Source organism: Barbus barbus, assembly GCF_936440315.1.
Source record: "Barbus barbus genome assembly, chromosome: 44".
NCBI classification, from domain to species: Eukaryota; Metazoa; Chordata; class Actinopteri; order Cypriniformes; family Cyprinidae; genus Barbus; species Barbus barbus.
In genome coordinates this window covers 13,229,815-13,247,955 of record NC_136722.1, presented here as the reverse complement: position 1 = coordinate 13,247,955, position 18,141 = coordinate 13,229,815, and the positions used below count along the sequence as shown (strand labels likewise).

The window sequence follows — 18,141 nt, the reverse complement described above, 5'->3', positions numbered from 1 at the left end:
CAAGGCTCCATTACTAATTCCAAAACGTCACTTTAGAAATAGCAATGAAGGAACATTGAGTTGCTTCATTGAAAATGTATTGTATTACTGTAGTAAAAGCTTGTATTATGAGAGAGATGGACTGAGCGACTGTGATTACCTGCATCTGATACAGCATCTCCTACAGACGATAAAACATTAGTCTGAACTTTCCACTGAGGAAAGCGTTATCTTTTTCTTATCGTCAATTTCCTTTCATCCGTTAAGCGTGATTTGTGATGACAGCACTACTCATTTGTTAGCCTCGTCATTGTTGAAAGTAAAATTAACTTGTTCACAAAGGGCGTTTATTTTTCAAAGTAAAAGTCTTTAATATGGAAGCCCGTTTCCGCCACTGAATAAAAAAAAAAAAAAGGTTATTGCGTCTTTTTATCTCGCAATTCTGACATTTTTTCACAGAATTGTGAGATATAAACTCGCAATTGCGAGTTATAAAGTCATAATTCCGAGAAAAAAAAGTCAGAATTGCGAGTATGTATCACGCAATTCTGAGAAAAAAAGTCAGAATTATGAGATAAATAGTCACAATTACCTTTTTAATTTTTTATTCAGTGGCGGAAACGGGCTTCCATAATTTAATGCAGTGCTGACTCATAAAAACAGTCTCTTGTCGCCATCTAATGGTGGAACAATGTAACTAAAATCACCATCACGCACCATGCCTCGGTACTAAACACTATTATTAAATACTATTATTATTTATATAAAATATTACTTATTGAATAATCATATTTACTGTAATCATATTTACTGTAATTTACATATTTACAATTCAGCCAACCGTACAAAGACGGCGCAATATACAGCATTGTATAAACATGATAATATTTTGTCAAAACTATTTGCTCTGGAACAAATAATAATTTAACGAGACCAAAGACTGGCTGTTAGATTTACCCAACACGAGTTATATCTCATGTTTAACCACTATAGAGACATCAGAGCCAGCGGTAAATTCCAGAAGATCTGGCCGGGGTGAAGCTGCTCTCTGCGGGTGTAATGAGCGCTGAATAGCCGCTGAACCGATGGATCTTCCGTCTCCAAAAATGTTGAAGCAAATTTGAAATAGACCTTATCTTCATTAAAAAACTGCATATTTGAAGTCCAAGCAAGCACATTCTCGCCTAAAAAACTCTTAGAACTGCATTCCGTGATACAAAACAGTATTATTTTTAAAATCATAGTGGATTTGGCCATCCGCCATGACACTCGCTGTGAGAACTACGGCAACTTTGGCAAGCGGAGTGATACAAACGGTGAAGAGGACAAGGAGCTCTGTTGGACTCCAATATCGCATACCTATCAGCCAATCAGATTCAAGAACCAGAAAGAACTGTGTGTGTGTGTGTGTGTGTGTGTGTGTGTGTGTGTATATATATATATATATATTAGGGGTGTAACGGTTCACAAAATTCAAGGTTTGGTTCGATACAGTGGTGTCACGGTTTGGTACGTTATCAATACAGAAAAAAGAAAGAATTTGTGATTTTTAAAAATGTTTTATTTATTAAAACTAGTGGTGGGCATAGATTAATTTTTTTAATCTAGATTAATCTCACTGTAATATTGGAATTAATCTAGATTAATCTAGATTAAAATGGCTCATTTGAATTCTGCCGAAGGCATTCAGAATACGTGTGCTACCCAAATAATGACTAAAAGTAAGTCTTTGAGAACGGGTTTCTCAAGCCAGGTGGCGCATTAGACCAGGGGCTCATCTCCTGTTTCCAAAATACATCACAAACTGCTTGAGAAAGCTGTTCTACTATGATAATTGGTGATGAAAATAAATCATGTTCAATAAGATGAACTTGTGTTTACTAACTGTTTATTCAGTTAAACATGAATTTTGAACTGTAGGCCTACATAAGAGGTCGTGATGAACTGTTTACAGACAGTAGCTTTGTGTCAATCAGTCCAAGCTCTATTTCTCCTTCCACCAGTCACTCAGGCAGACCAGCTTGTTCACATTTTCTGGTGACAAACTAGATCTCCTCTTCCTATGTAAATTACCTGATCTTTTGCGACTTTCTTTGCGGCGTGCTGGTCATGTATTCTCCTCATGATAGTTTGCCTCGCAGGTAGTTTGTAAGATGGGTCACCTGTGGCCGCCTGGAGCCCATCATCGTCCACCACCGGCAGCTTGTGGCAATCCACTGAGCGAGGAGATTAGTTAGCTTTGCTGATACAGCTGTGCTGACGGGCTTGCCTCGGTTGCACTCAAACATAGTAACGTTAGTTTGACGACGACTCTTCCCCTGCGCTACATCAGTGCTTGGCCCGGCATCTTCCGCATTAGCTAAGGGATGCTTTGCGTTTAGGTGGTATTTGAGACTGGAAGAACTCCTACAGTAAACTAATTCCGCATTGCACAAGGTGCAAACAACCTTAGTCTTGTCGAGGTTTCCATTGGGAAGCTTCTTAAAAATAAAATTTCCCTGAAGCAAACCCGGCGGCTTCATAGCTGCATCCATGTTAGCACGTCACGTTTGATGTGGTAATTTCACAGTAGGCATACACACAGGTTCGAAGACTCGTTCTCGCCCCCTACAGTGCAATTCGGCTAGGTATACATCCGCGCTAAAATATCAAGGTGAAAGTCATCATAGCTTGCATAGTATAGACCCAGCTCCCAACCCAATTTTGAGAATAGATTAACGGCAATATTTTTTTTATCTCCCGATAAGAGTCTCACGTTAACGCAGCACGTTAACGCCGATAACGGCCCACTAGTAATTAAAACTAATTTTTTACTTTGAACAATGATGGAGCTATACTTGACGTGTCTTAGCAACATATAAAACAAAAACAGCTCTGGTTTTAAGTATTCCAGCTGATGTAACCCATTGTCACGTTGCGCTGGGAGCAAGGAGCGAGGAGACGAGGAGAACAATCAACATTCCTTTTAATGACGCTCACACCAGGAGACATGGAGCACAGGGGTAAGACAAACATTACCAGACCCGGAACCATGGAACAGAACACACTTTAAATAATCAACATAATGAGGAACTCTATGGGAAACACCTGAAATCAATGACATAAGAGGGAGGGAAACACAGGACACAGGGACACAAGTCTGACACATGCAAAGCATATAAAGCCTTTTTTTTCTAAAAGTGTGCATCACCTTTTGAGTAAATTGTTAACATTTAATCAGTCAATAAGACATTTGGGATATTACCAAGCAAATTAAGTCAGTATTGACAAAATTCATCTTTGCAATGCAGAGGAAACATAGAAGTTTCATCTGAATGGCATTTATATGCTTTTACACAATGTTTAATGTAGCTCAGAGGGATATGTAATGCTTTAACCTGCAGTTACAAATGCATAAATAATGTTTTGATATTTTAAACATAAAACGTTGGTAACTGATGTTTGAAATTAATTAAAAAATTAAAAGATACTTTAAACGTGAAATTAAAACCACCAGCAGGTGGCAGCAAGTCACTGTTAAGTTAGTGAGTCATTGCGATTGAACCAATCATTTAACGAGCAATTCATTCAGGAACGAAACACTGTCATGTTCCTCAGAGACGCAAAACAGGGCTGTGTCTGTGTTTGGAATTATTTTTGTTGGCGCAATTGAATAAAAACAGGCAATATGCCATCTAAAACGTAAGTCTATTAATTAACTTCTTGCTTATTGAACCGTTGTAAAAATCATTTGTAATTATGCTGAGTTTTGGAGAGAAAAAATGGCACTCTTCTGTGATATTGATTAACTATATGAAATTATGTAAATGTATACATTTTCTGCCTCCATATCTTGAATTTGCTGGGGGGGGGGGGGATTCCCCCCCCCCCCCCCCCTCTGGTTTATGCATCCCTGCCTCTGCTGAATTATTTTCATCCCAGGTGGGGATAAAAACATCCTGCGATCTCACTCCAAATGATTCGCGATACGCGCTTTAAAGTCCCATTCTGAATCAAATGATTCGCGATACGCGCTTTAAAGTCCCATTCTGAATCAAATGATTTGCGATACGCGCTTTAAAGTCCCATTCTGAATCAAATGATTTGCGATACAAAATCCGATTGGAGGGCTTCGAAAAATGAATCATATTGCGACTCGATGGTTTAACTGATTCGGAGTTTCAAAAAGCTCCGTTGATGCTGCGTTCTTTGCTCGCTTTCTCTATATAATTTATTTGTTGCTTGAATAACCGTTGAAATGAAATGATTAATAGCTTAACTTAATGTTTTTAATAGATTGTGATCACGTTAAATACAGTTTCCGTCGTATTAAAAACATTTCATGACATGACACCCATTATTTATTACTTGCCTAAAAAGACGGGTTTATAATGTGCGATTATAGATTACACTAACATTAGGTTACTTGGGCTATTACCTTCCACCTATGGAGAGAGAAAAACATTTTCAAAAGCACCCCCCCCCCCCCTCTGCTTTTTTTCACAAATCGCACCCTGTATATATATATATATATATATGCTGCATTTATTTGATTAAAGATACTAATGTGAAATATCACAATTTAACATAACTGTTTTCTATTTAAATATATTTTAAAATGTTATTTATTCCTGAATTTTCAGCAGCCATTACTCCAGTCTTCAGTGTCACATGATCCTTAGAAATCATCAAATTTGGTGCTGAAGCATATTTGTCAGGATTCTTTGATGAATAGAAAGTTCAAAAGTACAGCCTTTATTTAAAATAGAGAAATATTTTGTAACAACAAATACATCTTTACAGTCAATTTTTATTAATTCTTGCTGAATAAAATTATTATTTTTTTTTTTTATAAAAAATAAATTTTGAATGTCAGTTTATCTTCCTTTATATTTTAGCAAAGGGATCATGAGGGGTCCTCGTGTGGATCCTTGTCAAGTTTGAAAGGTTTGAAAGTTTCTTATCAGTCACTTATAGGGTTCAATGGTGGTTAGGATGACTATGTAGACAGTGGGCAGTGAGGCATTGGTATTGGAACAGTGCTATTATGTCTTTAGCTCATCCATAATTTACAGTAAGTTCAGACAAAGGAGTATGTCCATGACTTTGCCTATTTTCAATAATGTCTGTGTGAGATCTCTGTTATTTTAGCCGCTCTCACTCAGATAGTGTCTGTTACAGTGTCCTCTGTTTTATAGCTCCGTGTCTAGTTAAACACTGCAGGCCATCCTTTTGACAAGATGAAAAAAAAAGCTTTGAAAAGCTCAAAGCCTTGACCCGTGAACCTTCTTTAACCGTGTCCATTTTCCAGAGGAAAACAGGAGGTTTGTCTTTTCCAGAGCCAGCTCCTTGGTCAAGTTTTATCAGTCAGAAATAAGCAGAGTTACTCTCTCTCCTTCTCCTGTCCCCTTCAGGGTGGCGATGGTTTCTAAAATCAATGTGATATGTGGAGGTGACTGAGAGTAGAGAATATCAGGTTTATCCCGCAGGCTTCTGCTGAAATATCCAATATTGTTGGCGTAGCATCTAAACGTTCCTTTATCACCCATTTTATGTATCTTCTTCAGTTACTTAACTTTTTTTATCAACTTTTTATTTTTCATTTTATGTTAAGAAAAGAAAAATTACATTATATAGCGTGAGGGAAATATTTATATAAATGACTTCATAAATAAATATTATTTATCCATTCTCTTGCACAGTCCATATGCAGCAATTTAAAGAATTTAAAAGCAATGGCTGGGAATAATTCTGTTTACTCGAGGATGAATGTGTGAAGGCCATCGGGTGGTCGTGTGTATTTTACATCACTCACAAAAGCCTCTGCAAACAATAACGGCGAGTCTGAGCTCCGTCCCCTGGAGCCCACAAGCTGTGCCTCCAGAAATGGACTCTACAACAGGCCAAAGCCAAGACACAAAGCAAACTATAGCTTTGTGCCAAACTTATGTAAAAACTTTATGCAGCACAACTGCTTTTAACATTGATAATAATAAGAAATGTTTCTTGAGCAACAATTCAGTACATTAGAATGATTTCTGAAGGATTATGTGACTCTATGTAACTGGATGGATTACTGGCTGCTCAAAAACTTGTCATCGTTGAAATAAATTATCTTTTAAAATATATTAAAACAGAAAAGTTATTTTAAATTGTAATAATATTTTACAGTATTACTGTTTTGTACTGTATTTTTGCCCTTGGTGAACATAAGCAAAAACATTTAAAACACTTACCAACCCAAAACCAAAACTTTTGAACAGTCGTGTATATTTGTCCCAACGCATTTCGAAAGATACGGATCACCTGATTTATATCACCTGAAAATATATTTTCATTAAACAGCGGTATTACTTTTGCTTGCAGTAAAATGTCTAATTTATTAACCACCGACAAAGTAGTTTAACCAGGTACTAAATGTGATGAAATTGCACTGTGTGTATTGAAGTTAAGTAATTGTCTTTATTTTTGGCACAAACATGCCTCCATAATTTTGGCTCAATATATTGTACCTTATTCACAACTCATTGTGCTATTGAAATTTAATTTGAAATTGCAGTTTGTGTGCACTTTCTATTGCGATTTTACCAGTACCTCATTTGAATGAGTTCATCAGTGAATCAGACAGTATGCAAAATTGGTGCATCACTCATTGTTACTGAACTTCCACCAAAGATTTTGCCTGTGACATTCATAGAAAATCTGAATTGGTCACATAACCAAGACCTCCCTCGGATAAGTCATTAATATTCTTCTGTGGGGTGGACAGAGGAGGCATGATACATATTTCAGCGCCTTTCTCTTCATGTTTAAAAAAGGAGCTTCTAAGACCATTTCAGACACTCCACTATCAAAAACATATTCATGGAAAAGCTGAAGCTTGAAGTTCCTGCTCTCCCAAGAGCACTCTTTCCTGGCAAAGCCTAACATTAATCATGGCTTGGTGTCTGTGAACCTCTGAGTAGTGAGGAAGCAGAAACTTTCCCAGCAATCCTTTTTGATGACATTATTGCATCTGGGGCTTCTTGGCTTGAGTTGCAGAGAGCCTTTCGCAGCCCAAATATCAGACTTACCATGATGACAAATAGAGCTGGAGGCTGTGCATCCCTGTAATTGCATCTCTACCTTTGAACCCCATTTGAGGATGCACCTGCTTTTTAAAGGGCACAAAGTCCTTCAAATGTCATTCACACTTTAATGGTTTTGTGCAGCTGGAATCCACCAGACATTTATCAAAATCTGTTTGGGCAGTGTAGTCTATGAGCGTCGCTTATTCTTTCAGTGGAGTTCAATCATGTTGGAAGAGAGAAACCATTGTATGTGTGTGATCCTGAGGAGCTGAAGGTCATCATGGGAAAGCTGATTAAGCAGGTGGAAAGTAATGATTGTAGGTTGATCTGTCAGAGTTCAAGGGACCCACATTGTGTTAATTAATCCATGACGGTGGGTAATGACTGCAGGGCCTCTCATGAGGACATGCAGGGGTGCTGCCCTCTCACACTGATGTAGTGTAATTAGGAAAGTTGCAAAAAGGCTGTACATAGTGATGCTGTGGAGATGTACATCAAGACTGTGCCCCATGATCCACCTTTCTGGTCTAATTAGAGCACATTTGAGTGTATTATGTGTTTACTGAGAGAATTTTTATAAAACTTTTGTCTGTGTGTGTCTATGTGTATTCCTGTTTTCTGATGGATGGTATTTGGGGAAGGTGATGTAAGTCAATTCTTTTAATCACAACATTTACAGGGTTTCTGTTCTGTGTCTTAATTCGCTCCTCCACAAATTAGGGCCTAAAAAGGTCATAAATCAAGCAGAAAGTCTTAAATTCATAGTCTTTGCAATAAATGTAGTATCTTGTTCAGTGTTTTATTTTGTTTTCCAATATGAGTACCTAAACATCCTGAAAACAAGATACATTTACTTGAACACTGAACATAAATCTTTTTCGTTTTCTGAGAAATTAATCAAAATTAATCTGTATTTTCAAACGTTGAAGCCTTGCTAATACAAAATGTTTAAATTTAGAGATCATATGGACATTTTGATTAATACTTTAATTTTAATACATTTTTGTGAAAATGTATTAAAAAACCTTGAAATTATTATAGACAATTTATAAATTTGATTAATTTTGTTTTATACAGTTATAAACATTAAAATCAGTTTTATCTGTTAACAATTTTGGCATTATTTTTTGTAAGACAACAATGAAACTTCTGTCTTTTGACAAAGAAGTAACAAAGAATCTGATCAAATTAACTTATTAATTTACCCACCAATAGGAAAAACTCAGATGCATAACATAAAAAATGTATATATTTATTAATATTTCTTTCATACAAGAGGTAGAGGAGGCAGACAGCATATACAGTAGGCTACATTAGTCTGCTACATCTTTTAGCTGATTTTATTATGAATAAATGTATTTATTTAGGATTTGTCACTCGCCAGACTGATTCAGAGTAATGTCTGATTTGGTGAGTCTCTTGAATGATTCAAAAGAACCGTTCAAATCAGCCATTTGTTTGTATATCAGACTACATAGGTTGTGCTTATTTGCTTTTTTATTTATTGCAATATATTGTTTAAACCTCAGTTTAAACTAGTTCTAGTAGACCAATGCTAGTCTGTTACTGGCACAAGTTGGTTATTGCTGAAGCTATATGTGTTTGACCAGCATGAAACTACTTATGCAGCTTGTGACAGGCATCTCTGCTACACCGTTCACTTCATACACCTACACAAGCACAAAATGTACAGAGTTTGAGAGAAACTGATGGATGACATACTAGTAAATGGCAGAAAGCGCTGTCCGTTCATATTACCAGCAACTTCTGAGAGACAAATTTATCAGAGGTAATGGCGTGTAAGGTACTTTGGCCTTGTTCGTGCCAAGTGGACTGTGCCTGAGAGTGAGAGCGGTCAGGAAGGAGAGAACAGTTGTTCAGTGTTTTGTGGTGTGTGACAGATAGAGGTAAACTGGCCACTGGGGACCTCCAATGAGCTAATGTCTTTCCACCAGTGGATGATTAATGGTGGAAAGGAATTCATTGCTCTAAGCTAGCATCAACCTGGTTATTATATTCTGATGACTTTTACCCTTCACGATGGCATCAGAGTAAATAATAACTCTCTGATTTATCAATCAGAGCTGTCAAATCAACAGCTGCTGTGGGTTTGTTAACCTGAACCCCTATCGTCCTGAATCCACCCTCAGTGGAGACTAAGGGTGCTTTCACACCTGCCTCATTTAGTTTGGTTGAATCGCACTAGAGTTCGTTTTCCCTCTTGGTGTGGTTCGTTTGGGCAGGTGAGAATACAGAAATCGCACTCATGTGCGCACCAAAAGCAGACCAAACAAGCGTACCGAGATCTCCTTGAAGAGGTGGTCACGGCACGCTTTCAAACGAACCCTGAAGCGGTTTGTTTGTGGTGAGAATGCAATCCGACCTCAAACAGACCCAACTGCAAAAAGAACTGCGCATTTTTGGACTAAACCAGCTGCCGTAGGAAGGATGAGGAAGTGTTTGTTGACAGTTTGAAGTTTAGCATGGCAGGTCGCGGACAAACTTGGGGTTGTGAGTAGGTGCGGAGCATCATAGAAATTTGTAATAATAATGTAATAGCAGTGTGCTGTCTGCTGCATTTTACTCCTGTCTTTGTTTACTTCCGGGAGCACCGTTGGAATTTTCCCGCATGCTCTTTTTGACCAATCGAAAAGCAGTTTAGGGAATGCGTTCAAAGACACATCTAGCCAACAAGTGGAGCGGATGTTGTCATGTGACTGCATTTTGGTTCATTTCAGCTGGTTTGGACCAGAGCAAACAGTATGGTGTGAAAAGGAAACAAAACGGCTAAAAATAGCTACAATGTATAATTTTATGCCTTTGGTCCGGACCAAATGAACCGAACTACAGATGTGAAAGCACCCTAAGGGTGTTTTCACACCTGGCCCGTTGTTTCGGAGCCTAGCACGTTTCCCCCCTTAGCTCGGTTCGTTTGGGCATATGTGAACAGGGCAATCGCGCTCGGATCCGCGCCAAAACAATCGGTCCGAGATCGCCTGAACGAGGTGGTCTCGGCTCGATTGAAAACGAACTCTGGAGCGGTTCGGTTGTAGTGAGAAAGCAATCCGATCCAAAAGACCAATGAACCAGGCTATATCACACTGTATAATGGGTAATTACGTAAGTTGAGTGAAAAGCAGTGGGTGTGCACGTCTTCGCCATTCAAAATCAAAGCGCGCCTTTTCATTTTATAATGCCGACTTAATGCTCTTCGTATAGGTGCATTTTAACAATGTTTTGCCGACGAATCCTGGACTCCTGCTCAAAAAGATAAATTAATAAATATATCTACAAAAAAACAATAAGCCCTCAAAGCTATTGTCGTTCCAAGGTGTGAAAACACCCTTGTCATTTTATCATCAGCAGCCTATTGCGGATTGCATTTGAATTCCAGATGTAAAATCCTGTTCAGTATATGTTTGTATGTGGGTCAATGACTCTTTGTTTTTCATTTGATAATTAATTGAAAATACAATTCATGCATACACTGACTTGATGTCAGTCCTCTGTTGTGCGTGTCATGTGTTCCTGCCTCTTGTGTCCATATTTGGTTTGTTTCCTGTCCTTGTTAAATGTAATCATTAGTTAATTCTTGTCCAGCCGTGTTCGTCTCGTTATCTATGATTTACCTGTGTATTTATAGTCCTGTCTGTTGAGTTTGATTTGGTCTGGTCTACTCGTTACTCCCCGGTGTTCCTGTCTTTGCCTTGGCTTGCCTTGCCTTGCCTTGCCTTGCCTTGCCTTGCCTTGCCTTGTCTTGTCTTGTCTTGTCTTGTCTTGTCTTGTCTTGCCCTGCCCTGCCCTGCCCTGCCCTGCCTTGATGTCATCAGTAAAGACTACTATTTGAAATTATATCCTCGTCTGCGTGTTCCTGTGTCCTCCCTCGTGTGTGCACCGTGACACTTGAATACACCTCTTTAATTATGTTTTTAATTTAGGAGTTTTTCATTGAGTGATTGACTGATTGATTGTAGGCAGAAAGTCAAGGTGATAAACTGCCCTGATATAATGTGGAAGTAGAAAGCTTCATTAAAAGATTTTAGCATAGAAAACCTAATTAAGACAAAAATATTGTGCATCAAATATTATTTATGTTATTTCTTAAAACATAAAGGTTGTTTTTGTTTGAAAGAAGTCTCTGCTCACCAATGCTGCATTTATTTGATCAAAACTACAGTTAAAAAACATATTCTAAAATATTATTACAGTTTAAAATAAATCTTCAGTCTTTAGTCTTAAGTCTTCAGTGTCACATGATCCTTCAGAAATCATTTTGCTATGCTGATTTGGTGCTCAAGAAAAATGAATTATATTTAAATGTTGAAAACAGTTTGCTGCTTAACATTTTTGGAGGAATATTTTTTCTTTGAATAGAAAGGAAAGAAAAAATGAAATACAAATATTTTGTATCATTAAACAGTAAATATCTTTACTGTCATTTTTATTTAATGCATCCTTATTGAATAATGTCTATACTATACTTACAAAATGCAGCATATGATTAACAGCTTATTAGTAAGTGAAAAACGTTTGGCACTAAAAAGTCATTTGGCATGACTACTGTGTTAGAAACAAGAGAAGAAGAAAAAACGAAAGGAAATGATAACACAGAGAGAACCTGTAATTATTTATGAAGGTTAATTCATCTCAAAATATAAGATAATTTGATCTTTTTAGGACAATTTTAGGTTGCAAAATGTCATGTGGTGTGACTACCCCCAAAAATGTAGGCATGATATGATTTAATTTATGATACCGTATTTGTTGAAATATACGTTTTAACTTGAGAAATATGTTTATTCTATGATTTTTCCATAATAATTAAGATCACATGTATTCAAGGTGTAAGGTAAGTGCAAATTTTTACTTGACAGAGTCAGCTGTAAAAAAAATTGCAGCGTTGTTTTGGAGGTTAATCAATAGTTTTCCATCTTTTTTATAGGTTCTGGTCTGAATGATGGAGAATGGCATGACGTTCGTTTCCTGGCCAAAGAGAATTTTGCCATGCTGACCATTGATGGGGATGAAGCATCAGCAGTGAGAACCACCTCGCCTGTCCAGATCACAACAGGAAGCACGTACCACTTTGGAGGCAAGTTCAGAAATTTACAGAGCCCAAAACTGAGTACCATGAGAATAGATCCTCAGATCTTCTCGATCTCCCTAGTGCATTAGCCACTGATTTACAAAGGCCTTTGAATTTGTGTCTGCTGAGAGACCAGCACTAGAAAGGATTTGAGAACTTTCTTCACTATGCAGAGACACCCCTTTAAAGAAATCAGGAGGGGCATTAATGCTGATATGCTTTTATGTTTTATCTCATTTAATTGGAAAACGAAAGAAAATTAACAAAAGGATGGCCGGCTTAAAAGAAGAAATAATTGGCTGCCCTGATTAGTGTGAACGTCCTCCATTGTCTTTTAACTCTCATGAGGACTGGAGTGTCAAGGCAAAATGTCAGTAGAGTTTTGATGTAAAAATGAATAAAACATTTATCACAGATATTACTTATTTAAAATTCACTTAAAACAAAAAAAAACGTCTTCAAGGAAAAACATTGGGCCTCACAATGCGAATGAGATAAAAGTAAAATGTGAGTCAGAGCGTCTAAGCCTGATGGCAAAGCCTTCAAAAAGTTTGCGTTCTTGAGTTGGAAGTCAGAAGAAGATAGCGAGAAAACCAAGATGCTGAATTTGTAGTATTATTGTGTTTTTATATATTTATTCCTGTGATGACAATGCTGAATTTTTACTCCAGTTTCCCAACAAATCCAGGTCATGGTATGCAACCAACATGCCAGAAGAAGATAGTCAAAAAATATTGTATAGTTGTTGAAAGCATCCAGTTGTCATGATTTTCCTCTGTCCAAAGAAATCAGCATGATGTATTTGGATCAGGGGATCTGACAAGTGCCAAAAACATGTTAGGAGTAATTTTGCCTTCATCAAATTGTCTGAAGAGACAAACAGAACTTGTTCTCCTTCTGAAAGAGTGGGAGGGTGCTGTGACCTTCAGTCCTCGCATTTTGACATTAGGTTTTTTTAAGTTTTCGATCCAAAGTTGCATGTCCCACCCCACACGCATTCATTTTCCCCCTTTGATGGAAACGAACCTACCCCGGTGCCCTCTTCAGCCAGCCATCTGTCCGATCGGACCATTGGCAGGAAGTCAGAGATAAGAGCATATTCAGCGGCTCAGAGAGGCAAGTATGCAAAGGAAGAGCAGCAGCTGAGATAGACAGCACTGTCTGGCGCTATCAACCTGGCTGTCTATTGAGGCTGAGGGATAGCATGGCTGATAGCTTTATCAGACTCACACTTCTTCAAAAGCATCTAAATGAGGTAGGATCTGCAGTCCCTTCGCTCTGGGTCTGGCATGGCCCGGCAGCACATTTACACTTGACAGCCTCTAAAATGAGATCAAAAAGCTTCACTTCTTCTCACTGCGCTGCTGTTGGTTCACCTGCACACTAACTATAATTATCGATCATGCTTCTCCATCCGTCACTGTTATTTTCTAGAGAGATGTGTCTGCACTGTCTGATTTATTTACTGCTGATTGGATCTTTTTTGAGCACAGAAAGACCTCCATGGCAGAATATGAGTATGTCAAAGAGTGTTAACATTGGGAATGACTGTAAAACACAGATTGAAACATATAAGTGAATGTAAAAATGTACAAATTCCTCATTCTTGGGATAAACCGTTTTCTGTCAAACTGTCAAATCATGGTCTAAGACCAGGGTTTTAAATTTTTTTTGAAGTCAAAGCCCTCAAATTTGATGATTTTTAGGGGGGTGGGGGGGGGGGGGGCTGCATTCTAAAATATAATCAAAGTATTTACTTATTGATTAAAATTTAAATAAAAATGATTTTCATATGATTTAATTTAAATAAATTAATATATTATGTAACTATTTATTAATTTTTTCTTTGTTTGTTTGTTTCCAAAATAAAATAATAGGCTTTTATATTGTAAAGCCAAATATGATTCTTTAAACATATTTTTTTACTTTACTTTGTATTCATTTTCATTATACATTGTCAAAATTTTGTCTTTAGAAATGAACTATAATGTATTAAAATATTGTATTATATGCATTTAATTAATATCTTAAGTTAACATTTTTGTAGTATTTCTTTCTCTCAAATTTCTATGGATCCTCAAACACCTTGTGGTCCATTAGGGGTTCCTGAGCCCATGTTTGAAAACCTTTGGTCTAAGAGATCTGGGCCCGTATACATGAAAAAGCTTTAGAGATTTTGAAAATTTTCTAAAATTCTAAATGTGGGTGTTTCCTCTTAAATTGAAAGAAAATATCCTAGAAAATAAAAATGTAATTCAGAAAGCATCTTAACCCTTAAAAGAGGTCTTAAGGTCCAAAATTGTTAGGAGTAAGGACAAGGACTTTTAAGAGGCTTAAGTGTTTCTTTAGCAGTGGAGAAAATGGATGAAACATGAAGAGGGAGATGAAATGTGTTGGACACAATGCATGACAGTGAGTTAATAAGACGCTACACATTAGATGGTGCAGGGTTCATGTGTGTGACTGATCACAGGAAGTAAATCACTACATTAACATATTTGACAACTGGAAAAATGCAACTATGCAGCAGTGATGATTTGGGTCTGTCACAACCTTCTATAAGCAAAGTGATCACACAAACAATTACAGCACTTTCAGAACCTTTTTTGTTTTCGCATGCTTTTCAGCGAATTGCACAAGTAAACAAACTAAATCTGTGCTATCCATTTGTGTGTGCATATGGTCTGTGCTAATATTAAGCAATATGTTTTATTAAACAAAATATTAAACTAACCTCTCTGTGGCTTAAATGGGCTTTGCTTTAAATTATTTGTATAGCATTATAGTTTTGGCAGCTTTGTTGGCTCTCAGAAAAAGTCTTGTTGCTCCCTAGCCAGTTCATGAATGGTTATTATAAAGTTTATTCTTTATTTAGATGATTATTATAAAATAAGGTAATTTTTCAGTTAAAGGACACTTTTATATCTAAGAATTAAATGAGCAAATTACAGTAGAGTTTTACGGCAGTGACTGAAACTATTTATCTTGCTCTTGGGCACTATGGTGTTAGTTTAAAGGCCCTGATATACTCACAGCAAAGTTCTTTTAATTTCTTTGATTAAGGGTAAAATAAAGTTTGAAATACCTGAGCAGCGGAATATTGTCAGCTAACATCCCACGCTGCTGGGAGTGGCATTTGTATGAATCTGTTAATATGTGCTGCACATGTCCTCTCAATAATGAAATAAAAACACAATTAAAAATTATAGCGTAAGAAAACAACATTTAAGAAAGCATCTGATCATAGTGATGTGGATATGCTATAACCAATACTGCAGTTTTGCGCTCCAGTTAGGACACATATAGCAGTATAATATAATAAATTATTTTAAAACAAGAGGCTTTACAGTATTAAACATGAAAATGTGTCAGTGTTGCTTTCTGTTAGAATTAGAACTTCACTTACTACTATAAAGCAGATCTCCAGCGTGTTCGCATTAATACTCACGTTAGACCTCAACAGACTAAAAAAGGAAATGAAACCGGAGAAGATTTCCATGTCAAAGAAGGCGGAGCCACAGAGCCACACCTACCTATTACGTAATGACCCCAGACCAATGGACGTTTAAAGGAGTTTACCAGCCAGAGTGAACTTTTTCAGCAAGTTAGCTCAGTCAAGATGGTTTTATAATGCCCAAAACTAACTCCAAAATCTCTATTTTGCCTTAATTTGGTTCAAAACGACATCACACCAGTTCATTTTTTGATTCTGCTTGAAGTATATAGCGGGGCCTTATTTCCCCTTCTTCTTCTATAGATCTTTAAAAGAATGGTTCACCCAAAAAGTGAAAATTTGCTGAAAATTTACTCACCCTCAGGCCATCCAAGATGTAGATGAGTTTGTTTATTCGTCAAAAAAGATCGCCAATGGATCCTCTGCAGTGAATGGGTGCCGTCAGAATGAGAGTCCAAACAGCTACTAAAACATTACAATTATCCACAAGTAATCCTCAAAACTCCAGTTTGTCAGTTAATATCTTGTGAAGTGAAAAGCTGTTTGTTTGTAGTAAACAAACTTTATTTTATTTTTTTTACTTAAAAGCATTGCTTAAAATACAAGTCCTCTATCAAAAGTCGTTTTGTCTGAATCAGGAGATAAATATGTACAGCTCAAGTATTGTTAATAAGGGAAAACAGTCCAAAACTGTTCTAAAGAAATGTATACAACGGATTAACTTTTTCACTGGAGAAAGCATTATTATGGATTATGGACTGAATTTGGCCAGAAGCGACAGTTTAAAGTTAAAAACGTCTTGGTGGATTTGTTTTTTGCAAACATTCAGCTTTTCACTTCACACGATGTAACCTGATTGACCTGGCGCCATGTGGTTTGGACTCTCATTCTGATGGCACCTATTTACTGCAGTGGATCAATTGGTGAGCAAGTGATGTAATGCTAAATTTCTCCAGATCTGCTTTGATGATCTTGGATGGCCTGCGGGTGAGTACATTTTCAGCAAATTTTCAATTTTTGGATGAACCACAGCTCCCCACTAGATTTCTTGTTTATCTAGAGAAACCACCAGCATGAACACTGGTGATTGAGGCTGCTTATGCATGGAAGCTAATTGTAGAGCATGGAACTGGGCACATTAAATTTAATGTGGTAAAATCATCAAAGGCTTGGCTCTGATCAGACTGTGCTAGCGATGGCAAGGTCATTTACAAAAAATATGCAGGACCAGATTAGGTTACTAGAGGCAGCTAATACTGTATGTTCCCATTCACCTCGCTCAGGCAGCTGTAGTATATTGCATCAATGTGAACACATATGCATGTGTTGGCAGACTGCAAGAGCATAACAATCTCTCTTATTTCTATGCATGGAATGATGCCTGTTTATCTGGTTGATTGTATGACTGAGCATTGGTTTCTCAGATGTCAGCTTAGTACAAAGACTATGATGGCTTCTCAGCTTAAAATCAGTGTAAATGTATACATTAAATCTGGGAACTGGCTTTATCTCCGTTTAGGAGATAGTTTAAATAGATCAAAAGGGGTTGTAGAATATTTTTTGTGCAGCTGGTAATGCTATTTATGCCATTGTTTGGCATGCAATCTGATGTAGGTAATATTTTATCACTGCTTTCTCTAACAGAATACTAGTTTACATTGAAATAAATAGATAAATACAATAAAAAAGTTTCGATTTTGCAATGTGCAGAACCCTCTGTGCCTCTACCGGTGGGTTATTACTGTTATCAGCTTTAAGATAATGACTCTAAAGAGCAAAGACAGTCATGTGTTTTTGTGCAAGACAAGCCTCCAGTAACAGTCATACACCTGATTTAGATCCTCATTACAGGGATAAACAGACTGGCCTCATGCACATTGTGTAAAAATAATAATAATTAAAAACAGTGTTTTGTTTTCAGACAAGTATTGCGAGAACTTTGATATGTGTAAGGCCTAAATGTAATACATGAGATGCATATATACTATAGGGTTCAGATGTCTACAACATTTCTACTTTTCTTTTTAATTCAATTCATTATTTTTTCAATTACCAAATAAAATAGTTTCACAGTTGAAATGTTAAATAATTAAAAGTGATCATGCTATATTAATAAATTGTCTTGCCTTACCTAAAAATGTATATTTGAGGTAAAAATCCCTGTTGTTATGGAGTGAAAAAAAAAGTCTAGCGCACAAAAAAATTAAAATACTTCCCAATCACCCCAATGTTATTGTTTATTGGATATCAGTTGGGTCCGATTTTGGTTTTGGACCCCATTTAATTGTATGGACAAAATTTTTCATAAGTAGATTCATTTGTGTTTAGATCAGAAAGAAAATAATTTAATTTTTTTGGGTGAACAATCCCTTTTGCTATGCTAAATGCCTATATTTACATGCTTTTATATTAAATTTAAACAAAACTTTTTTGCACATATTATGTTTCACCATGCATTTTTCATGAAAATAAATATATTTTTGTGACCATATAAAAAAAAAAAAAAGTCTCTAATGAAACTGCAAAGTATTCCATTAACAATTAAAAAAAAGTTTTGCCTCTTCATTATGACA

General features: G+C 36.7%; 1 protein-coding gene across 1 annotated transcript in view; it reads left to right on the top strand.

The window, feature by feature from the left end:
• Positions 1-18,141, top strand: part of LOC306862955 (contactin-associated protein-like 2) — a gene marked incomplete at its 5' end in the record, with an annotated part of 449,762 nt that overhangs the window by 221,440 nt on the left and 210,181 nt on the right. Inside the window, one exon of the mRNA XM_079406069.1 lies at positions 11,971-12,120. Coding sequence (XP_079262195.1) covers positions 11,971-12,120 — 150 coding nt within the window. The remainder of the gene's footprint in view (positions 1-11,970; positions 12,121-18,141) is intronic.